The sequence below is a fragment of the Gobio gobio genome (assembly GCF_949357685.1).
Source record: "Gobio gobio genome assembly, chromosome: 8".
In the NCBI taxonomy this organism is placed as follows: domain Eukaryota; kingdom Metazoa; phylum Chordata; class Actinopteri; order Cypriniformes; family Gobionidae; genus Gobio; species Gobio gobio.
The window spans coordinates 42,266,048-42,290,973 of NC_137114.1; the positions used below are offsets into that span (position 1 = coordinate 42,266,048).

Below are 24,926 nucleotides of genomic sequence, written 5' to 3' on the forward strand. Positions count from 1 at the left end.
TGGACGTTGGTCAGTGGCCGGAGCCGCCATCTCTGGACGTTGGTCAGTGGCCGGAGCAGCCATCTCTGGACGTTGGTCAGTGGCCGGAGCAGCCATCTCTGGACGTTGGTCAGTGGCCGGAGCAGCCATCTCTGGACGTTGGTCAGTGGCCGGAGCCATCTCTGGACGCTGGTCAGTGGCCGGAGCCATCTCTAGACGCTGGTCAGTGGCCGGAGCCATCTCTAGACGCTGGTCAGTGGCCGGAGCCATCTCTAGACGCTGGTCGGTGGCCGGAGGCATCTCTGGACGCTGGTCGGTGGCGGGAGCCATCTCTGGACGCTGGTCGGTGGCGGGAGCCATCTCTGGACGCTGGTCGGTGGCGGGAGCCTTCTCTGGACTCTGGTCGGTGGCGGGAGCCATCTCTGGACGCAGGTCAGTGGCTGGAGCAGTCTCTGGACGGATGGGTACTGCGGGAGTGCAGTGTTCCTCTTCTGAAACTCCCACAGTGAATGCAGAACCGCTCACCTGAAGGGCATAATCAAGGAACTCACTAAAGGACCCTCGAGGACAATCACGGATCAGTTTGGTTTGTAAGTGTTGGTTGAGTCCATAGCAAAAAAAGTCAATCAACATAAAGTCCGGGAGGTTGGTGGTGTTAGATATGTTCAGAAAGTCTCTGATGTGGTCCTCGAGTGAGTGAGTTCCTTGGCGTAGTCGAACAAGGGTGACTGCTGCTGGATCCATTGTTGGCGAAGTCTTTTGTAACGTACTGCTTCGAGACAGAGGTTGAGAATCCAAATGCAGCTTTATTTGTAAGGGGTAATCCACAATTGTAGTCAAAAACAGGCAACAGGTCATACACAGGCAAGCAGTCCAAACAGGCAAACAAGGCAGGAGAGACAGGCAAACGGGTAATCCACGGAACAGGCAAGAAATCCAAAACCAGAGACATGAAACCAGGGAAATACTCAGAAATGCAGTAGAAACACTAAACAAGACTTCGCAGTTGATGATAGAGTGAACATGGTTTATATAGGCTGGGGTAATGGGGTAATGAGGTGATGAGACACAGGTGTAAACAATGAATGATGATGAGTCCGGGCACAGGATTATGGGTAATGTAGTTTGTGATGAAGTGACAAGTCCGGGGTGGAGTGCCCTCAGGTCGTAATCCGGGGCACTCTCACTGGTGATTGTGACAGCTGCTGAGTTTTGTTCATTTTGTGTGGTGCGGCGCTCCTCAAACAAGTTCACGGAAAGGAAACCCAGACAACAGAAAGCACATCTTGTTTTCTTTATTTTACAAATGCACAATGTATGTAAACACTTTGCAATTTTGAACGATGTCCTACTCTTATTATCTGTCTGACCGAAATGACAGAGTAGGCCTATTTTAAGTTTCCTCTGCTCGTTCGCGTGGGCGCCTCACACACAACATATTCCAGCATTGCAAAATTGACATTGCAGTCAGTTCATTATCAACATAAAATAGTCAACCTAATATATAAAAAGTTTGTGCCTACAATTCGTGCCATTCAGCGTGAGCTGAGCTCTGCCACTGTGGTTTTTCCAAGCACATCTTTGCGCATGTGAAGAGGATGATTTTTTGTTGTTGTCAAAAGTACCAACCGCGATACCAGTTCGGTACTGAAATTTAAAAAATGTGACTCTTTGAGCGCTGTTGGGCGGTATTGTAAACACCTCTGACTGGCCATTGGGCTCACGCGTTCATAAAATGTGTCTGTGATTGGCTACAATGACCGCTTCAAAAACATGGTATAAATATACATCAATAACGTCGGCCAATACAGAGCTGCCGTTCTGACGTAGAACCCGGAAGCTCTGCACTGTGTTTACTATGTCAACAGTGTAGGAGACTGACATGGAAGAGAAGATTTACATAGATACACATTTGCACTGAATAGAATGAGAGTGGGCTACTTCAACCTGTTTAAACTGGATTGCGAGTGGTTAGTGAATAGAACGCAGGAAATACCATGGCACAAGAATCTAAATTGTGATGAAGGTTTGAGTAAACAAGAATGTGGCAGATTGTGTTGGATGGTGGAGTGGTGAAGTTGTTTATGGCCAGGTTGGATGCCCAGATGACCGCTTCAAATCCTAACGTGAGTCACTTACTGCCCATAGACAGACCCACGCCATTTGTCCCAGCCTGAAAGATATGAATATTCATAGGCAGGAGATGAGCATGAGTTGAACTAACAAAAAAAAAATGGAGCACTCGCTTCTCTGGATCTCACCAATAACATGACATTTCAATGAATATTTATAAGTAATTATCACAAGTCATTGCATTTATAAAAGTCTGCCAAGGGATGGTTTAGCCAGGATTCATTATTACAGCAGAACCGCTGCAGAGGTCATATCATAATTATGAATCGATGGCTGAATTTATTTATTTAGAATAATGTTCATGCTTTACATTCTTCGGTTTGCTTTTTCAGCACATGACAGTGAGATTACACCTTATAATTGAGGTGTTAATCGAAAAAATACATCCACAGAGTGTTTAAGAGATAAGACAGGAAGATATTGCTGCCACACTCATGATTAATCTGTGGACATTGGTGTATGCTGAAATGCATTTATAATTCACTGAGATGAGAATATGATTGGCATTTATGCTTGTATGTGTGTGTGTGTGAGGCTCTGTACCAGCCGCTGTTGTGAGTCTACAGCCCCGTAGGAGCTCACCCTTTGATGTAGGAAACTCAAAGGGCCCCCTGAGGCAGCTGCCATAGGGCAGGGGTCGCATTTTTAATCTGTCAATCACCACTGGGGATTTGTGGGTAACTTTTCCTGCCATGCCAGGCAGTGGGGAATGCAGAATTATGCCGTTTGCTCTCAGTGTGAAGGGTAGTTATAGAAAAGAGAAGGGGTGTTTGCCGTTAACACTGACGCTTAGTAAGGTCAACACAACCAATCATTGTTGAATTTGGCTGTCTGTAGAGTTAAAGAATTGGCTTTCCTGTTGGATTTTTGTTTTGCAAGACTTGTGTCCAAAACCTAGTGAGCTGCCCACTAATGGTGCATTCATATCTTCCTGGGAAGTTTGTATTTACAAGTTGGGAACATCGATTTTCTCACGCAGTGAAAAACATTGCGGAGTAAAGAGAACACTGACAACACAACACACCGACAGACAAGACAGAGACGGTTACTTTTGATATGAAATTAAGCTTTCAAATACATCAATATTGTAACAATGTTAAAGGTTCGGGGAAGAAGGAGGTGGGAACCGGTGAACGTTCAATGTAACTTTAGTATAAAAATAAACAAAACGAAAGTAAAGCAGCAGCCCCTCAGGGACGAATGCTGCATATAAACATGATAAAACATTTAACACAACAGAAATAGTCCAAGCCTTGTCCTCTCTTGTCTTGCACTGTCGTCACTCCTCTTTTTATCCTCCTGGATCTCCTTCCGTAAGACTCGAGACCGGTGGTCCAGCCGCAACATAACAGTTATGCAAGGCAGTCTGACAAGCTAATTGTTAGCAACATGCTAGCTAACATCAAACTCTATTGTAAATAGAGTAAAGGGGAGTGAGATGTTGGTTTTAGTGTAGCTTTAGTTCTTTACTAAAATAAAAAAGCATAGTTTTACCAAATAAATGTTTTTTTTGGTGGCCATTCGTGGACTCGCTGATTAGTATTAACACTATAAATTACTATAAATTCCCTTGTTTGAGGTGTACCATAAAGCTTACATGATAAAATGTTTGCAAATACGTATACGTATGTAACTCTCCGTCATTTATTTATTTGCCAAACTACGGTCATTTTCTTTAAATCTGCCACTCTGATAATTCCGGGTAAGCAGATCCACAGCAACTTTGGCGCCTATATACGCTCTGTTGTGTATCGTAATCACTGTCCCGCATTCTCATTGGTTTGCTGGCATATGGGGGATTTCATGCGCAGGGAAAGCTGTACGCAAATCGCTCGCCCAAGAAGAAAAATGTGCCGGTGCTGCCAGATCCCGATCAACCAAAATCACATTGTATTTGAGACAAAATTAAATAAACTAAATCAAGTGAAGGGGAAAAAGCCATAACTAAAACTATTTTCATAGTATTTTGTTTTCTCCATAAGGAAATTTATATTTAAAGAAAACTTTTAAAGACAGACCTACTGTAACTGTTAATGTTAATCATAGTCTGTGTTTGTTAAAGTCTTCAATTTGCCTTATTTCAACAAATTTTTAAAGAATATTATATTTGAATTCATATTTTACTTTATTATATGTATAATAGGCTACTAATATTGATTATTTTATGCTTATTTTCAACTCAATTAAAAAAAAACTTCTGGCATACATTTAAATTGACACCTGCCATCGTGTTTCTTATTGGTCATCTCTGATTTAGATGCGTGTCCTCAGCCGATGCACTGCACCGTTTAAAGGTGAAGCATGTAGTTTCCGCGACATTAGTGCCACCTGGAGGAATAAAAAAACAGCATATTTTGTCCCTTTCACACGTCGCGCCTGACTCAACTCAAACTCAACTGCTTTTACGGGTGCTTGTGAAGGCATCAACAGGTAAATGTAGGCTACTTTCAATAAAAGGTCAAACACATGAGAGTAAGCAACTGAGCAGCTAACACACTGTCTATAGAGACGTGATATAGACTCTTATTATAAACCCATCCAACAGATCTGCACCAGGTACATTTTTGACATAACGTGCCACCCAGCATACCCTGTTAAAGGGTTAGTTAACCCAAAAATGAAAATTCTGTCATTAATTACTTACCCTCATGTCGTTCGACACCCGTCAGACCTCCGTTCATCTTCGGAACAGAAATGAAGATATTTTAGTTGAATTCTGATGGCCCTGAAAGGCCTCCATTGGCTCAATGGCACGGTTCACTCTCAAGACCCTTAAAAGGTACTAAAGACGTCGTTACAAAGTCCATCTCACTACAGTGGTTCTAAAATAACTTTATGAATCGGCGACAATAGTTTTTGTGCGCAAAAAAACCCTAAATAACGACTTACATAGTGATGACGATTTCAAAACACGGGCTCATGAAGCTTCGAAGCGTTATGAATCAATGAGCCAAATGATGATTCGGATCGCGTGTCAAACCGCCAAACTGCTGAAATTTGGCGATTCAAACCGCTGAATCGACTCACTGATTCATAACGCTTCGAAGCTTCATGAGGCCGTGTTTTGAAATCGTCATCACTATGTAAGTCGTTATTTAGGTTTTTTTTGCGCACAAAAACTATTGTCGCCGATTCATAAAGTTATTTTAGAACCACTGTAGTGAGATGGACTTTGTAACGACGTCTTTAGTACCTTTTAAGGGTATTGAGAGTGAACCGTGCCATTGAGCCAATGGTGGTTTCAGAGCCATCAGATTTCAACTAAAATATCTTCATTTCTGTTCCGAAGATGAACGGAGGTCTTACGGGTGTCAAACGACATGAGGGTAAGTAATTAATGACAGAATTTTCATTTTTGGGTGAACTAACCCTTTAAAGAAGTCACCACTAGCCACTGGTGTAAATATTAGGCAGCTCACTAGTTTTCGGAACAGATCCCCAGTCATGCCATGTCTTTTTTTTGTATTTGAATGTGAAAGTGATGTTATGAAAACCCTTTATAATTGATAAGATGAGAAAGCCAAGGCATTACATGCAGGAAGGAGCACAGGAGATTTGAGGACAGAAGCTGAGAGAAGACGCCTCATTCATCTCTGACTCACAATTCCCAAGTTTCTTAGTGAATATCCATGAATAAACACCTCACACTGGGGAGCACAAACAAAAACAACACAACATAGAGCTAACACTTGTCTCAATCTCCCATAGTTCTCAGGGATGATTTCCGACAGCCTCCCAATGACGTGGTGGTTGCAGCCGGAGAGCCCGCTGTGTTGGAGTGCGTCCCTCCCAGGGGTCACCCCGAGCCCACCGTTTCCTGGAAGAGGAACAATGTTCGTGTCAATGACAAGGACGGCAGGATCTCTGTGAGTCAATAGCAGAAAGTGCAAAGTTGGCACAGGAGTGATGATTAGGTTGTAGTGTAGCAATGACATCACTCTACCCCTCTGCAACCAGCATCAACTGGAACATAAATCAGTGTACTTACTCACGTCCTGCTCTCCAACAACAAATTACATCACTGCCAAATACTAATTGAGTGTATGTAAAAGAAAGGTGCACTTTAGCATTTTTTTTATGGATGTTGCGCTTGTTACCAGTGTCGTTAACTAAAACTAAAACTATTAAAAATTGTTTTCGTTAATTAAAAAAATAATAATAAAATATAAATATTAGATGAAAAACGTAGTTTTGCTTTGGCAACTAACTGAAATAAATCATTTAAATAAGTTGAAGGACTAAAATCACTAAAACTAAAAATTAAATAAAAAAATGTCTTAAAGGAACACTCCACTTTTTTTGAAAATAGGCTCATTTTACAAGTCCCCTAGAGTTAAATAGTTGAGTTTTACCGTTTTTGAATCCATTCAGCCGATCTTTGTATCTGGCGGTAGCACTTTTAGCATAGCTTAGCATATATCATTGATTCTGATCAGTCCATTAGCATCTCATTCAAAAAATGACCAAAGACACTTTCAATATTTTTCCTATTTAAAACTTGACTCTTCTACAGTTAATTCGTGTGCTAATACCAACTGAAAATGAAAAGTTGCGATTTTCTACACCTATATGGCTAGGAACTACTTTCTCATTCCTGCGTAATAGTAGCCCCCAGCTAGGTAACTTTCAATGTGACCGGCACTAAGTTCGTGTAGTTGCAGAGAAAGTTTCAGTCTTGCAGCCGACAAATTGTGTTGTGGATTTACCTGTGTGATTAGCCATGGTTCTGTGTGTTGTGTAAAGGGCTGTGATAGTAAGTCGAAGGTGTATACTACCACCATGTTTCACAGAATACCAACGAATCATTGCGCCGCTGCAGCCATGGCACGGCCGCGAAGATCCGCGACTATTGCGCAGGAATGAGAAAGTAGTTCCTAGCCATATAGGTGTAGAAAATTGCAACTTTTCATTTTCAGTTGGTATTAGCACACGAATTAACTGTAGAAGAGTCAAGTTTTAAATAGGAAAAATATTGAAAGTGTCTTTGGTCATTTTTTGAATGAGATGCTAATGAACTGATTAGAATCAATGATATATGCTAAGCTATGCTAAAAGTGCTACCGCCAGATACAAAGATCGGCTGAATGGATTCAAAACGGTAAAACTATTTAACTCTAGGGGACTTGTAAAATTAGCCTATTTTCAAAAAAAGTGGAGTGTTCCTTTAAGGCACATAACAAAATGACAAAAACTTAAACAAAATTTAAAATGAACAGTGAAAATATAAAAAGAAAAGCTAATTCAAAATATATAATAGTGTATAAATAATACTAAAACAACACTGCTGGTTACTGAATGAAACTGTTTGGTTTTGTGACCTCAACATGGTGGCGCCTAGGGTTGGGTATTGTTTGAATTTGAACTATTCTGATAACGATTCCAATTCTGCTTATCGATTCTTATCGATTCCTAATTATCGTTTCCAATAAAGTAAAACAAAACAAAAAAAACTTAAATATCATTCACATGTATTTTAAATCTTATTGCAAAATAGCTGAATATCATGAACAAAAATCAACAGGCTAAAGAACACTTACACAAGGTTTAAAAATACCATAGTAAAAACAACTAGCCTAACTAATATAAGTTTCAAGCATTATTAAATGAGTAGTTCACTTTAAAAGGAAAATTAACTCACGATTTACTCACCCTCAAGCCATCCTAGGTGTATATGACTTTCTTCTTTCTGATGAACACAATCATAGTTATATTAATAATTAATATCCAGACGCTTCCAAGCTTTTTAATGGCAATGACGGGGTCCATTGAGTTTGAAGCTCAAAAAAGCACATCCATCCAATATAAAAGTACTTAATAAAGGTTAATAAAGTTCTTCTGAAGTAAATCGACGGGGTTTTGTAAGAAAAATATCCATATTTAAAACTGTCAGGAAGCGTCAGGATATTTAATAATATAACTCCGATTGTGTTTGTCTCAAAGAAAGTCATATACACCTAGGATGACTTGATGGTGAACAAATCATGGGCCAATTTTCATTTTAAAGTGAACTTCTCCTTTAAAGACAGTAAACATTCAGTAATTAAAAAAGAACAGATAAAAAGTTAGCAATCGCAATAAATGAATACAACTGAACAAAGATACGAATGAAATAAACAGTGTTTTAAGAGGTATTCAGGTACAGAAACTGTAATCAAATATACATTACAAATATAGTAACGAAAGTTATTCAGTCAAGAACAAGTGGATTTTCTCTGTCTTTTGTGGTTTGATTAGTGTTATTATAGTGACGGCAGCAGGAATAATAGGCTGAGCACTTAGCACTTTTTCTTTGAGCGCGCTTTGGCTGTGTGTGCAGCACAGGAAACAGTGTGTGGGTCTTGTGCTTGAATGGTTTAAAATCACATTAAAATGCACAAAGGAATCGATAAGAGGAAACTAAATTTTAATTGTTTAACAAGTAGCCTATCCGATTCCTGAGTATTTGTTTCCAGAATGGGAATTGATTTTAGATTCCCAACCCTACTGGCACCCATGAAGTGGCCAGAACCATTTAAAATAAAACCAGGCTTTTATTAGGCTTCTAAAATTAGTCTTTATGTCATGTGTGTGTACATATTTGTAAAAGATATTAATAATTTAATAATAAAGAGGAATAAATTACACCTTAAACTGATTTTATTCCATTTATTTTTATTATGGGAGCACTTTATTTTACAGTCATTTTACCCATGTACATACTACAATAACAGGGTAATATCTTGGTACTAACCCTGAACTCACGCCTAAACCTAACCTTAAACCATGTATAGTTATCTTATATTACCCAGTAATTTCTTAGGTAAATACACATAAGTGCACGTTACTGTAAAATAAAGTCATTTTCAAGTCAAGTTAAATGACGATATGAAGATGTGTGATTTATTATTTTTCTCTCTGTTTTCTTCAGATGCGTGGTGGTAAGCTGATGATTTCTCACACCCGGAAAAGTGACGCAGGCATGTATGTGTGCGTGGGCACCAATATGGTGGGCGAGAGAGACAGTGATCCAGCCGAACTCGTTGTGTTTGGTAAGTTCAATTTTCTGGCTGGTTTTTTTTGGTTTCACAAAAAGAGTGAAAATAAGCACCGTGTGATGTGTCTGTGTGATTGTGGGAGCAGAGAGGCCCGTGTTCATCCGCAGGCCTGTGAATCAGATCGTTTTGGCTGAGGAGACGGTTGACTTCTTGTGCGAGGTTCACGGAGACCCGGCTCCGACTGTCCGCTGGAACAGAGACGAGGGAGAACTACCACGGGGGAGGCAAGACTCTGCTTACAAACATTTGTGATGCTTTTTTCAGTTATCCTTCAGTTAGAGAAGGCTCAATAAACATTAAACTGGGCTGTAACTTATATATACATACTCCATTCACAAAGAGAAATAATGTTTTATTGCATAATACAACAAAACATTAAAGGGATAGTTCACCCCAAAATAAAAACAAAATCAACCGCATGTCCTTCCAAACCCATTACATTTTCATTCATCTTCAAATGACAAATGAATATATCTTTAATGAGATTTCGGTCGCTCCATCGAAAGTCCATTCCACCAAAACTTAATGTTCATAAAGACATTGTCAGCCAATATGGTTGAGCTTGGAACGATTGACCATATTTGATGAGCTTTGTGTGCACTGATTGATGTGTATATGATGAACAGATTTAATTTAGTCTTTTATTCACATATAAATTGGGGCTGCACAATATTGAAGAAAAATTAGATATGCGTTAACTTGCTTACTTGCAATATGCAATATGATAATTATATTTAAATATATAAACTGAAAATTATATAATCAACATTTAAAGGGAATGAAACTCATCCCACAATTAACTCACCCTCAAGCCATTCTGGGTGTACGGATATGACTTTCTTCTTTCAGCCAAACACAATCAGAGTTATATTAAAAAATATCTTGGCTCTTCCAAGCTTTATAATTGGAGTGAATGCTACCTTAGATTTTGACACCCAAAAAAAACCTGCATCCATCGATCATAAAAGTAATCCATACGGCTCCAGGGGGTTAATAATGGCCTTCTGATGCGAAGCGATGTGTTTTTGTAAGAAAAATATACATTTTTATAACTTTATGAACTATAATCACTGGCTTCCGGTAACGGCCGTACGCAAGTCTAGTTCCGGTCGAAGAGTGACCCCTGATTGTGGTTGATAGTGAGTAAATTATGGGATTATTTTCATTTTCAAAGTTTCAAATTTTTGTGGTAATAGTAGATAGTGGTGATTTGGGTTATCTCATCTTCTCAGACTAGTTTACTATGAAGGGTAATGTATTGTATAACTATAATTTGCATTTAGTCTGAGCCATGGTGTAGTGGTGAGCGTATGTTGGTGCTTATGAGGGAGATTCAGGTTCAAATCTTGGGAGGAGGAGGAGGATTTACTGCTTCTAACATTCAAAATAATGTAAACCGATCAGGCATAACATCATAACCACCTTCCTAATATTGTGTTGGGCCCCCTTTTGTTGCCAAAACAGCCCTGACCCGTCGAGGCATGGACTTCACTAGACCCCTGAAGGTGTGCTGTGGTATCTGGCACCAAGATGTTAGCAGCATATCCTTTACGTCCTGTAAATTGCAAGGTGGGGGCTCCATGGATCAGACTTGTTTGTTCAGAACATCCCACAGATGCTCGATTGGATTGAGATTTGGCAATTTGGAGGTCAAGTCAACACCTCAAACTCGTTGTTGTGCTCCTCAAACCATTCCTGAACCATTTTTGCTTTGTGGCAGGAAACATTATCCTGCTGAAAGAGGCCACAGCCACCAGGAAAACCGTTTCCATGAAAGGGTGTACATGGTCTGCAACAATGCTTAGGTAGGTGGTATGTGTCAAAGTAACATCCGACCCAAGGTTTCCCAGCAGAACATTGCCCAAAGCATCACACTGCATCCGTCGGCTAGCTTTCTTCCCATAGTGCTTCCCATGTGTTCCTCAGGTAAACGATGCACACGCACCCAGCCATCCATGTGATGTAAAAGAAAACGTGATTTATTAGACCAGGCCACCTTCTTCCATTGCTCCGTGGTCCAGTGCTGATGCTCACGTGCCACTGTTGGCACTTTCGGCGGTGGACAGTGGTCAGCATGGGCACCTTGACTGGTCTGCGGCTATGCAGCCCCATACGCAACAAACTGCGATGCACTGTGTATTCTGACACCTTTCTATCAGAACCAGCATTAACTTCTTGAGCAATTTGAGCTACAGTAGCTCGTCTGTTTGATCGGACCACACGGGCCAGCCTTCGCTCCCCACATGCATCAATGAGCCTTGGCCGCCCATGACCCTGTCACCGGTTCACCACTGTTCCTTCCTTGGACCACTTTTGATAGACACTGACCACTGCAGACCGGGAACACCCCACAAGAGCTGCAGTTTTGGAGATACTCTGACTTGTCAAACTCGCACAAATCCTTACGCTTGCCATTTTTCCTGCTTCAAACACATCAACTTTGAGGACTAAATGTTCACTTGCTACCTAATATATCCCACCCACTAACAGGTGCCATGATGGAGAGATAATCAGTGTTATTCACTTCACCTGTTATCATGTTATGCCTGATTGGTGTATGTTAGAAACTGCAATAGTACAATATAGTACCTATAGGAATGGAAAAACAAGAGTTTTGTGTGATTTGAGCAAGTAAAGCAAAACTTGTTACCATTGTTGTCAGATTTCATTGGCAATATGGAAGATGTTATTTAAAGATTTCAGGCTTCACCCATTCAAGTAAATTGCTGTAGTTGCATGACTAAAGATGGCCTCCCAGTGAACTGACTTGTGTCTTGATCCCATTCTCTCGTCAAAGAGTTTCCTGTCGCCTCTCTTTACTGTCAAAAAAGTGGGAAAAAATCCCAAGGATAAAATATAATTAGTGTTTCATAAAGCTTGTGGCACAATAAAGTGGAGTGTAATGGCATATATGGTGGAATTGCACAGAAGTGTCCTCTCAGAGAGTGGAAGGATTGTAGATAGGGTGTAAGAGAAAGGTGTGATGACTGTTCAATCTGCTTTCCTCACAGACAACCACTGTCTCCTTTCTCCCTCTCTGCCGAACAGATTTGAGATCCGTGGTGACAACAGCCTACGTCTGATAAAGGTGAGAGCGGAGGACGAGGGCACTTACACGTGTGTCACCGAAAACAGCGTGGGCAAAACCGAAGCCTCCGCCGTGCTGCAGGTTCACGGTAAGACGCACATGCATGCATTTTCAGCCTTTTACACATGTATCGACACACGTCACAGAGCACATGAAATATGAATCACAAAAAAGCGAGCTGATATTCTTAGCTTCATGCATATGTTGTTGCTCATCTCCATTAAACAGACTTCACCACAGCCATTTGAACCTGCCAGGCGCAATCAGTCTGATCTGTGTGAAGTCACATGGAAGAGTTTATCAGCCTTTCCTTTGCTTAAATGTTAGCTCTGTTCTACCTAGTGAGCTGCCTCATTGCCTACAGACATGGGCAGCTGGCATTAAGCCCAGTTTTGACATGAACGTTTGGCATATGCGTACAGCTGAACACATATATTGCTGTGTCTGAACTTGCATACTGTATATAGTAGGTAGAACATTTGGTTTGAAACTTAATTCATGACCATTAAAAAAATAGATTCTATATAGTATGAATGTGATTAGTATGAATTAAATGTGGATGTACTACATCGATCGTGTTGTGTTGTCATGTTACCTGCAGTGTCAACTGAGTTGCTTCACTGCCATTCACAAATCCTCTCCCGTGGCCTGATGGGATGGCAAAGTGTCCGTCAGTTGCGTACTTCAGAATTTAGATGGAAGTAATAGGTCATATGGGTACTTTTCGCCTACTGTTTAAGGGGTGGGCGATATGACCAAAATCTTATATCACGGTATGAGTAATTTTATTTCACGATAACGATATATATCACAATATAGTTATTTTTTCCTTTTTTGATATCAATAAAAACAGTGATAAAGAAAGAGCAAAGAAAACAAACTACAATAGAACAAAGGCACAAACGAAACAGACCTAGATCTGAAAAACTTCAAGCACTAGAAATATACAATTATTCTTATTAAAGTTACTCTTGTTTTGATGTTGTTTGATTAGCATTAATAACAACAGCAGGTACATTTGGATGCTGTCACTTTAAGACCGACCGCAATATACTCATCTGTTTCCTTTCTCTACTGTTTCCTTTTCACTTATGGTCACTTTGACACACATGGTCACTTTGGAACATTGGTAAGTGTATTGAACCGTTCAAGCCCAATTAGGCAGCAAAAGCACTCAGTTGAGTTCTCACACTGTTTTATGAATACTACGAATTCAGACATACTAGTTGGCTCACACACTGTTTTTTGCCTACTACATAGTAGGGATGCACCGAATCCAGGGTTTGGGTTTGGAATCGGTCGAATATTGGGCTTTTTGACGGGGTTCGGTTTCTGCCGAACCTCAGATTTTTTTTTCCACAGAAATGAACCCTAGGTTTACACTACATGTAATGTGATTAGTATGAATTAAATGTGGATGTACTACATCGATCATGTTGTGTTGTCATGTTACCTGCAGTGTCAACTGAGTTGCTTCACTGCCATTCACAAATCCTCTCCCGTGGCCTCATGGGATTGCAAAGTGTCCATCGGTTGCGTTCTTCAGTATTTAGATGGAAGTATTAGGTCATATGGGTACTTTTCGCTGGTCGAACGTAATGACGCCGCCGTTGATTATGGGAACCATTTTACTAGGTGGACTGTTCAAATCCAGTAGGCTGTGAGAAAGTGAAAATGGAACTCATGAACAGAAAACGTGGCAGTACTTTAAGTCAAAAGAAGGCGATTCAAGTCGAGCTACATGTTTAATTTGCAATGCCCATTTGTCTCGTGGTGGCAAGGACCCTAAACGTCTCGGTTACGACTGTAACCTTAGTTCCCTGATGGGAACGAGACGCTGCGTCACCGCTTTGGGAACGCCCCTGCGTGATTGCGTCGTGAAGCACGTATGTCATCAGTCCAATAGAGAGACGGAACGTCATAGGCGGGTGACGTCATAGACCCGGAAGCTATAAAGCACACCAGCAAACACACGCCGTTAGCTTCTGAAGAAGGCCTGAAACAAGGCGCTTGCGGGCATGCGAGGAGTATGGCCGGGTGACGCAGCGTCTCGTTCCCATCAGGGAACTAAGGTTACAGTCGTAACCGAGACGTTCCCCTTCAAGGGAACTCGAGCTGCGTCACCGCTTTGGGAACGAGAATACCCACGTCCCCATGCGAGTCTGGATGCCCGCCTGTAACAGCTACGAGGCGAGCACCCGAGACCCCGGAGTAGCAGAAACATCTAGTTCATAGAACCTGACAAATGTATGCGGCGAGGACCACCCCGCCGCATCACACACTTCCTGCAGGGAGGCCCCTGCCAAGAGAGCTTGAGAAGCAGCCATACTCCTAGTGGAATGGGACCGAACAGCCAAAGGAGAGGGCTGTCCGGCCGCCACATAAGCCAGTGAGATAGCCTCGACTACCCACTTGCTCATCCTCTGCTTTGACACCGGACCCCCACGGGATGGAGGTCCGTAGCAAACAAACAACTGATCAGTTTTTCTCCACAGGGCAGCTCTGTGGATATAGGCGTCTAAGGCGCGAACTGGACAAAGCAGATTTAACTTTTCCTGGTCTGACGTCACAAAGGGAGGAGGACAGAAGGCCTGGAGCACAATAGGTCTCACAGGATTAGTGAGGACCTTAGGAATATACCCGGGCCTCGGAGAGAGAAAGGCCTTAGCCATACCCGGGGCAAACTCCAAGCACGAGGGTGCGACAGAGAGGGCTTGCAAGTCCCCAATTCTTTTAAGAGAAGAAATAGCAAGAAGAAAAATAGTTTTGAAAGTGAGAAATTTCTCAGGAACTTCCTCGAGCGGCTCGAAGGGAGCCTCGGAAAGGCCTCGAAGGACGATGGATAAGTCCCAGGCCGGCACCCTGGTGCGTGTCACAGGTCTCAGCCTCAAGGTTCCACGGAGGAAACGAGTTACTAGAGGGTGTCGCCCTAATGAAACACCACTCAAAGGAGTGTGGTAAGCAGCTATGGCCGCCACGTACACCTTTAGTGTGGAGGGGGCTAACCCAGCAGAGAATCTCTCCTGCAGGAACTCCAGCACCACGCTCGCAGGGCAGTTAACTGGATCCCGCAGGCGATCTCGACACCATAAGGTGAAGAGTCTCCACTTCAGGTAGTAAAGTTTCCTCGTAGAAGGAGCTCTGGAGTGTAGAATGGTCTCAACAACCTCAGTTGAGAGACCGGAACTTATGAGCTGGGCCCCCTCAGAGGCCAAGCCCACAGTTTCCACAACTCCGGGCGGGGGTGAACAAAAACTCCGCCCGCCTGAGAGAGAAGGTCCCTCCGGAACGGAATCTCCAGGGGAGAGCCGTCGAGGAGAGACACCAGATCCGAGAACCATACCCGGCCCGGCCAGAACGGGGCTACTAGAAGGAGACGGGCCCCGTCCCGGCGCACTCTCTCTAGAACTCCCGGAAGCAGAGCGATCGGGGGGAAAGCGTACAGGGGCAGCCTCGGCCACTCCTGTACCATCGCATCCAGTCCGAGAGGAGCTGGAGGCGACAGGGAGAACCACAGATGACAATGAGAGTTCTCGTGAGTGGCGAACAGGTCCACTTGGGCCCTGCCAAACTTCTCCCAAAGGAGCTCCACCACATCGGTGTGGAGTCTCCACTCCCCGGGCCTTGGCCCCTGCCTCGACAGGATGTCTGCTTCCACGTTCAACCGCCCAGGAATGTACATAGCCCTGACTGACAGCAATTTTCCCTGAGCCCAGAGGAGGATAAGGCGCGCCAGCTTGTATAAGCGACGAGACCTCAAGCCCCCCTGATGGTTGATGTAGGAGACCACCGATGTGCTGTCTGTGCGTACAAGCACATGATGGCCCCTGAGATGCGGCAGGAAGTGCTTCAGAGCCTGAAACACCGCCAACATTTCCAGGCAATTTATATGCCATGAACGCTGGTGCTCCTGCCACAGACCCTGGGCCGAGCGACCACTCATGGTCGCCCCCCAGCCCGTCAGGGAGGCATCCGTGGTCAGAGAAGTACGCTGACACGGTGCCCCCAGCGACGGGCCCTGGGTCAGGAACCTGGGGTCCTTCCACATAACCAAGGTGCGGAGACACCGCCGCGTTGCCTTGATTACGCGAAAGGGGTTCCCCCTCGGGGAAAAACCCCTGGTCTTGAGCCACCACTGTAGCGGCCTCATGAACAGCAGGCCCGAAGGAATAACATTGGACGCGGCTGCCATCAGACCCAACAGTCTCTGAAACTGCTTTACAGTGAGCGGCTGGTCTAGCTTCACCCCTTTCACGGCTGAGAGGATTGACCCCACGCGAGGCTCCGACAGACGAGCCTGCATAGCGACCGAATCCCAACTCACCCCGAGATAAGTGATCTTATGCACAGGAGAGAGAACACTCTTCTTGGAGTTGAGCCTCAGCCCCAACCTCCTCATATGCGCGAGAACAACATCTCGATGCTGAACCGCGAGACGCGCTGACTGTGCTAGTATCAGCCAGTCGTCGATGTAATTGAGGATGCGGATCCCCTGCAAACGCAAGGGGACCAGAGCAGCGTCCACACACTTCGTGAACGTGCGGGGTGAAAGGGCTAAACCGAAAGGAAGCACCCGATATTGGTACGCTTCTCCCCTGAAAGCGAACCTCAGGAACTTCCTGTGCTGCGGAAGGATGGAGACATGGAAATACGCATCTTTGAGATCTATCGTGACAAACCAGTCCTCGGACCTGATCTGAGACACGATCTGTTTGAGTGTCAGCATCCTGAACTTGAGCTTTGCCACGGCTCGGTTCAGGACGCGAAGATCCAAGATGGGGCGCAGCCCACCATCCTTCTTTGGCACTATGAAGTACCGGCTGTAAAAGCCTGACTCCCTGTCCGGGGGGGGAACCCTCTCTATAGCCCCCTTTTGCAGCAGAGTCTGTACTTCTTGAGTCATCACCAGAGCCTGCACCGGGTCCACCACAGTGGAGAGGACCCCGTTGAAGTTGGGGGGACGGCATCTGAACTGAATCGCGTACCCCAACTTTACACATCGCAGGACCCAACGAGATATGTGAGGCAGATTTTCCCACTCTGACACAAAATCTACTAAGGGAACCAGCCCCTCGAGGCTGGTCTCTGATGTACTCTGCACCGCGAGTGCAGCGCCCTGAAGCGGCGAACCGGCAGGGAACGACTGACTCGACGGCATAATTTCCCTCCGAAGAGGGTGCGGGCCATCCTTGAATGACCCGCGGGGCCCCTCCGCGCCCCGGCACTCGGGCGGGGTTGGCGGACTGACCCCGTGAGGGTACCGCGGACGCACGGGTACCGTGTACAGCGGTAAGCACCGTGCGCCCGCGGAGGGGACCACCCTCACTGTCCTGGGCCCAGAGGCGTCAGGACTTCTTTGACGCAGCCTTCCTCGCCACAATGACTGTCCTCAGATCAGCCCTGGGGTTAGAAGGCTGCGCCTGTGAGCGCCGCGCACCCGACGACCCTTTCTGCGGGGGTGTACGAGTGGCGACACTCACTTTTTGCTGCGCCCTGTGCGAGGAGCTTGTACTCGGCATCTGCTGCTCCCGCCCAGCAGCAGACGAGACCTGGGGCTTACGGGGAAGGAACTGCTTGAGCGCCGCTGCCTGTTTTTTCGCCTCCAGGAACCTGTCGGTAACCGTGGTGACAGCGTCACCGAACAGGCCCTCCGGAGACAACGGCGCATCAAGCAAAAAGCTCTTGTCCCTTTCCTTAATATCTGTAAGGTTTAGCCATAAATGCCTCTCCGTGGCCACTAGGGCTGCCATAGAACGGCCGACGCATCGAGCCGTCTCCTTGGTGGCACGGAGAGCGAGATCGGCAGTCGATCGAAGTTCATTAATAGTATCGACTCCGATCTCGTGGCTTTCCCCCAGGTCCCTTAGCAGATCAGCCTGATATGCCTGCACGATAGACATCGTGTGCAGACACGCGGCGGCTTGACCTGCTGCCGAGTATGCTTTGCCCACAAAAGATGATGTCACTTTAAGAGGCTTTGTGGGCAAAGACGGAGCCTTTACGGTCGACGCAGACTCGGGTGACAGATGGCTCGCAAGCGTCTGTTCAACCCGAGGCAGCTGACCATAACCGTGTCTCTTACACCCCGCGATATTACTATACACGGACGTTTGCGGGGTGAAAATGCGTGCAGACACGGGCCGCTTCCAAGACCTCGACACCTCGGTGTGGAGGTCCGGGAAAAACGGCAGACTCCTTCGGGGAGGCTGAACAGAGCGCGCGGGGAGAAAGCGCTCGTCGAGTCTGCTTTTTACAGCAGCTCGCTCATGATGTTCATGTGGCCAGTCAATGTGAAGTCTGGCCACCGCTCTGCTCAGCACCTCCATGAGCTCCTCACTTGCAGGGGAATGAAGTGACGAGTCTCCACCCCCTGCATCGATGCTACAGACATCAACCTCCTCGGAGGAAGATAGCTGCAGTATCGCGGCCGCTCCCCGGGCGGGAGAAGCCGCAGAGCGGGCTCCCGAACCCAGAGAGGCAGCGCTGGATCTGGCGGGTGAAGGAAGAGATAGGGCGGGGCCCGTCAGATCCTTTTGCGAACCCCACGACATGAGTCGCCGCTGAGCCTCAGCCGCAGCGGGACCCGTGCCGTGGGGAGCGTTAACCGGGACGCCCTCCTCGAAGAGCGCCCGGCGGGATCGCAGCACGCGAAGAGGCAGAGCCTCACAATGCTCGCAGCCGGCACCCTCGAGTGCCGACTGCGCGTGCTGCTCTCCCAAACAAACAACGCACATCAAGTGTGTATCCCCGCTCGGGATGTAGCGTGAGCAGGGAGGAACACACTGTCTGTAACGCTGTTCGCTCGTCATACTTTTTTTCTCTTGTATCAATGTGGTGAATAGTGCAAACGTAACAAAACAGTCTGAACTCAGACACAACACAAAGACACTTGGACAGAATAACACAGAGCGCTTGTTGAAGGCAACAGAAGCTAACGGCGTGTGTTTGCTGGTGTGCTTTATAGCTTCCGGGTCTATGACGTCACCCGCCTATGACGTTCCGTCTCTCTATTGGACTGATGACATACGTGCTTCACGACGCAATCACGCAGGGGCGTTCCCAAAGCGGTGACGCAGCTCGAGTTCCCTTGAAGGGGAACAATAGATGTTGTTAAAACATTTGCATATGAAACATCCGAAAGAATACGAGTTTTGAATGAAGGAATACAGTCAGCAGCCAAAATGCAGCAACTTCAGGTAGCATGCCTACCTCAATCCACAACTTGTATGTTTGTTTGTTTTTTTAAGTAACATTTCTAAGTGATGTGGTTAGTCTGGAGAGCAGTCTGTTGCCAGTTAAACCCGCAGCAGAAAACAACCTCTCAATCCTTCTGTCTCCGCAGCGAGAGCCTCTGACTGCGCGCGCGCCTCCTGCGCTCCCCGTTGAGTTGATCTTTAAAAACGACAGAGGGCAACTCAGGGTAATTGTTCTATAAACCATCTGGAAACAGCGGCGAGAAGAACATACGTGACAATGTTTACTTTAGTAAACTTGACCAAAACCACACGACGAAAAGCCTTAACCATGCAGCAAAAAAACAAAACAAAACAAAAAAGCGTTAAAAACATTTAAACTGTTTAACTGAAGGTATTAATCAGTCAAAGTTCTTACTTTCGGTTAACGGTTAAACGGTCAATAGCATCCCTACACTGCTGTGGATGTTGTTTACTTCATTAATGTGTTTCCTGTGATAATGGACTGAGGATGGGAGTAGGATTCGTTATTCGGTTTCGGATTCGGACGAATCTTAACCAGTGGATTCGGTATTCGGCCGAACCCAATAAATCTGGATTCGGTGCATCCCTACTACATAGTATGGAACTAGGCATATTAGGACAGAGGGATCACCTCCTTTTTGTGTGCAATTTTCATCCTTGTCCAGTGTCTGTGTTATTTGTTTCCAGAAGTTACAAGTGATAAAAATCTCTTAACCACCTCACTCAAGCGCTTGTCAATGTGGGCATCTGTTGTTGTTGTGGTGTTTGGTAGTTTGTTGTTGTTCCCTCCATTGCTTTGTAGACTGTGAAACAATAGGCTGGGTCAGTGGACATTAGACAAACTAATTAGAGAAAAAGGTGCATATGAGAGCTGCATAATCAGAGCAAACTATGCTGATGTACGCAACTTTCACTGTACAAGTTGTAAAAACCAAAGTATACTTTGGGCTTAAGGTGACATCCTAACTGTCATGGAAGTGACTTATTTGGAAGCCTCTACATAGGCAGCAAAACAAAGCACGACACAAATAGCGAGAGACTCCATTCACAATTGACGTTAATATGCTGCTAAACTAACAACGCAATACTGAAATACGTATAAAAATGCTTAAAATGTACAGACATTTGCTATAAAAAAAGATTTTTTAAATTAGACTGAACTAGGGGTGGGCGATATACCAGTAGACACGATTAACCGGTAGAAATGTGTCAACTGGTAGAGACTATCGCAGTTACGGCCATGTGATATTGCTGTGCTGCGCGGTCATGAAAGCTTATCGTTTGCATGCGTTTTTAAGCACTGCGGTTTAAAATTAGGTGATTTTAAACAATTGAAGCAAAATTAGCAGCGAAAGACAACTAATTTCTGTATATGCGCGCGCTTTATGAGAGACTGTTTCTCAGCACTGTCTGAGAGACGCGCAACATGAAGCCGCTGCTCATAGAGCGCGTGAGAACTCAACTGAGTGCTTTTGTCAACTTATTGGGTTTGAACGGTTAAATACACTTACCTGTGTCAAAGTGACATGTATTTGTAAGTAAACAGAGTCATTTATGTCTTAAGTGAATGTAAAGAACTGATAAATTGAGAGAATGCACAAGTATATTGGATCCGCGCAGTCGGTCTTAAAGTGACAGCATCCAAATGTACCTGCTGTCATTATTAATGCTAATCAAACAACAAAAAAAAGAGAGAAAATCTCTTACTGATCTTGACTAAATCACATTTGTAATTTTAATAAAAATAAATATATATTTAATTTACACAGTAAAGACTTGGTTTTATACATTTTACTTTATACATTTGATTAACTTATACATTTTATGTTGTATTTATAGTGCTGAAAGTTTTCAGTCTATTTCATTTAAGTCTTTGTTCTTTGTTCACTGCATGTCGATTTTATTGTATTTTAAACCATTCAAGTGCAAGAAGGCGTGAAAGAGAACTGAATTCAGAACTGTGCTGCGCACTAGGGGTGTCCCATATCATACCGTCCACGATAACACCATTATACACTTTTTTTATCATGTAAAAATTGAATCTGGCGATATCAACGATATAGCGGCGCAATGACGTATGGCGCATTTACATTACACAATAACAACACCTGTCTGAGAGGAAGTGCAGCATGCCAGCCTCTGATGACGATTTAGTACCTAAAAAAGAGCTACTTGGTTACAAGAGGTCAGACCTCTTGACAACTGACAAAACATTGACAACTTAAAGCTGCTATTGATGTTTGCAGCACAATATTTGACCGGGAAGGTAAAATTGACGGTTATTTTTGTCAGTTACGGCTCGTTAGATCCAGCATTCTGCCCGCTTTGAATCAGACTCAGAGATAAAGTAGTGCCTAAGATTAGTACCTGCGTCTGTTCAGTGTCTCTCTTAACAACGAAGATGGGCGTTTATTACATAAAAATAGCAATGTAACCCCATCGTTGCTGAGAAATATAATGTAGTGATCCAGTAGCGTAGCTATTTTATTGCTAAAAGTCACGGGGCGGCGTTGATAAAGGTTTCTGTGCTCATGAATGCGCAGCGCGATCTCCGCTCTCTATGCGAGTGACGTGTGTGAGTGTGTGTGCTTCAATGAAAACAGTGATTCAACTGACTTGGAACTACCTGTGCATTAAACTATTTAATTATACACTGTCCAGCAAATCAGAATCGAATATTCAGACACTCCATAGCGACACTCCAAACTTGTACCAAGGCTACTTTTTTACTTTGCGTACATTTGACTCATGCTGTGTGACTGTTATGCTGCCGCTGCCACCTTATGGCAATAGATTTACACTTCGAATTAGGTCATCAATGACAGTAGCTCATTGGAAAAGGATGAAAAATGCCCTTCATTTTGTTTGCACTAATAAATGCCGCTGCCTACCAGCTGCAATCACCCCCAATAAAACTTTGTTCCATATATTTTTTTCTATATCATCATAAATATCATCGCAAATATTCTTGAAATATCGTGATATCGTTTTGAGGTTATATTGCTTACCCCTACTGCGCACACATCCAAGCGCACGCAAAAAAACACCTATCATATAGTGTGCGGATACTGAATTGAGTTCTCATTCACATCATCTTGCACTTGAATGGACAAATACACACAAAGTTATGTCAAAATATCCTCGTAAACAGTCACACAGTTCTTTGTGTAACTGAAGTACTGAAGATAGGAAACGCATACAGGTTTGGAACAGCAGGAGGTTGAGTAAATTAAGGCAGAATTTTCTACTTAGGCGGATCACTATGTTTTGGAACAGAGCAACTATGTGGAGCTTATGTTAAAGCATGCGGATTACTGTATCTGACAGCTGTTATATAGAGACGGTGTGCTTTAGCAAACTGCCGGAGTGCAGAGGCAGTGTTAATAGAACGTGGCAAAATGTGTGTTTGCGTGTGTGTAGAAATGAGAGCGAGAAAGACTAAGCAAGAAAGAACTGGGTGGGAATCTAACTGGCACTAGCCGGGGGAAGCAGCTGTAGCAGACCTGATTCAATTCATCCTCCAGTTATTTTGCCAGTCTGAATTAAGATGAGACCAAGCAACTCTTCTTCCATCTCCTGCCTACTGCCTCACTCTCTCTCTTTCTCTCTTTCTCTCTCTCTCTCCATTTTCTGACCCAGGGCCATTTTCTTGATGTTTCATTTGTGAATTTTCTGTCTCATTTGCCTTGATGTTTTGTTGCCCTTCATCATTTCATCCTTACCAACCTTTCCTTCCTCTTCATTGCATGCTGCCATATCTCACAAGGTGGCAAAGGCAGGCTGTTTTATGTATGCTGCTTTGCATTGTGGGTGTGATTGAAATGTGTGTGTGTGTGAATGCTTCAAAAAAACATTTTATGTCATTACTATGATTCTGCCATTAGATTAATGGGGATTTCATAGCTCAAAAAATAAGAAGTTTAAAGCAGCTGCTTAACATTTATATAACTGAAACATGAACATTCAAACGTTTTAAAAAACACATTTGTCAGACACTTTTATCCAAAATAATTTACAATGCATTGAAGCAGAACATTGTATCAGCAGCTAGCATTACTTGGATAACAAACTTGCATCATCCCCTACAAGATGAGCTACAAGGATTTTGAGACTGAATTTAGGTGATGTGCCATCATCCCAGATTATTGAAAATGATGTAAAATAGAGGTAAATCAGACCATTTGAATGTGGTTTATTAATTAATCCACATATTTGGATCCCCGCCCAATAGAGACTGAGCGAATAATCTGAAGACCACGCCCACCGGGGGGGGGAAACAATCCAACGCTCTCCATTGACTTTGCATTGCGTGAAGCAGCCTCCTTGTCATTTCGGACTCATAACAAAAAACAGAACAATGTCTAAAAGCAGAAATGTGACAAAGTGTACAGCAAACAAGCTAAACAAAACCCAGAACCAAAAACCCAGAAGTTTTTATAAGCTGTTGACCTAAAAGACAAGCATTTAAGGACAGCTTAGTGGAAAATGGCAATAAAACATGAAGCTTCAGCAGGAAGAATGGGTACATTTTGGGATCCTGACACTCAGTATGCCTATCTGTGCAGTAAACATTTTGTCACTGTTAAGTCAAATAACCAAATGTCACTTTTATATATTATATATCCTGTCGGTGATTACGTTCCCCTCTAGTGGGCGTAGTTCTCAGTGTCACGCTCTGTCTCAATGGCCTGTATCCACTTTTGTGTCCTTAAACGCTCATTTTTTGGGTCAACCCCCGGTGTGGGTGTGGCCTAAATACACTCTGTCTCTATTGGGTGGTTTTGAATTTGATTGTGCGGGTAAAATATGGGTTTGGGCGGGTGGACAAAATTTGGATTGGTTTGGGGTCAGTTCGGCGGTTTTCAAACATCTAAATTGTATAGTCGAATTGCTTAATAAACAAAAGTCAAGTGTGCATGAACTCCATAAAATCAGTCATCATTGCACACACAGGCCCATGAAGAGTCAGCTGGTGTTGACGTCGCAGACGAGCACACACTTTCAGCCAATCAGCGATCAGCAGGCAGACGCGCTCATTCATGACTGACAGTTTTTAGCGCGATAACTTGTAGCTGTATATTCTAGTGATCGCTATGCCAAAGTGGCATACATATACAGTAAGTTGTATCTACAGTAAAGAGTGGGAGAGTGACCAACTCTTAAAACGTGGCTTACACCGGTGACTCAAAGACATCCTGACATCATCATAAACCCAGACAGCTGCTGAGAAAGGTTTGAATCAACAATGAATCAGTTTCGACTGTGCTAAGTGCGTGTTCTATGTACTTCACGAAAGACGTACTGTAGTTTTGTAAAAGCAAAGTGCAACACAAAGGTAAGCGCAGTGTTCTTTTTTTGCGGATTATTGTACAGTATCAATGAATGACACTTTTTGGCAGTGGTGTCAGTGTGCATTAACGTGTGTGAAATGCCTATTAATTGCGTTGCTTTTTCCGATCTCTTATATTGGGCACT

The 24,926-nt window shown here is 43.9% G+C and overlaps 2 protein-coding genes across 2 annotated transcripts in view; both read left to right on the forward strand.

The window, feature by feature from the left end:
- lim2.3 (lens intrinsic membrane protein 2.3) overlaps positions 1–24,926 on the forward strand; it is a gene marked incomplete at both ends in the record, with an annotated part of 305,404 nt that overhangs the window by 198,623 nt on the left and 81,855 nt on the right. The gene's annotated exons all lie outside the window — the stretch shown is intronic.
- The window catches only part of LOC307129850 (roundabout homolog 2), a 112,371-nt gene that overhangs the window by 23,937 nt on the left and 63,508 nt on the right, over positions 1–24,926 (forward strand). The window contains exons 3-6 of the mRNA XM_079822629.1: positions 5,821–5,978; positions 9,020–9,140; positions 9,232–9,370; positions 12,195–12,322. Coding sequence (XP_079678755.1) covers positions 5,821–5,978; positions 9,020–9,140; positions 9,232–9,370; positions 12,195–12,322 — 546 coding nt within the window. The remainder of the gene's footprint in view (positions 1–5,820; positions 5,979–9,019; positions 9,141–9,231; positions 9,371–12,194; positions 12,323–24,926) is intronic.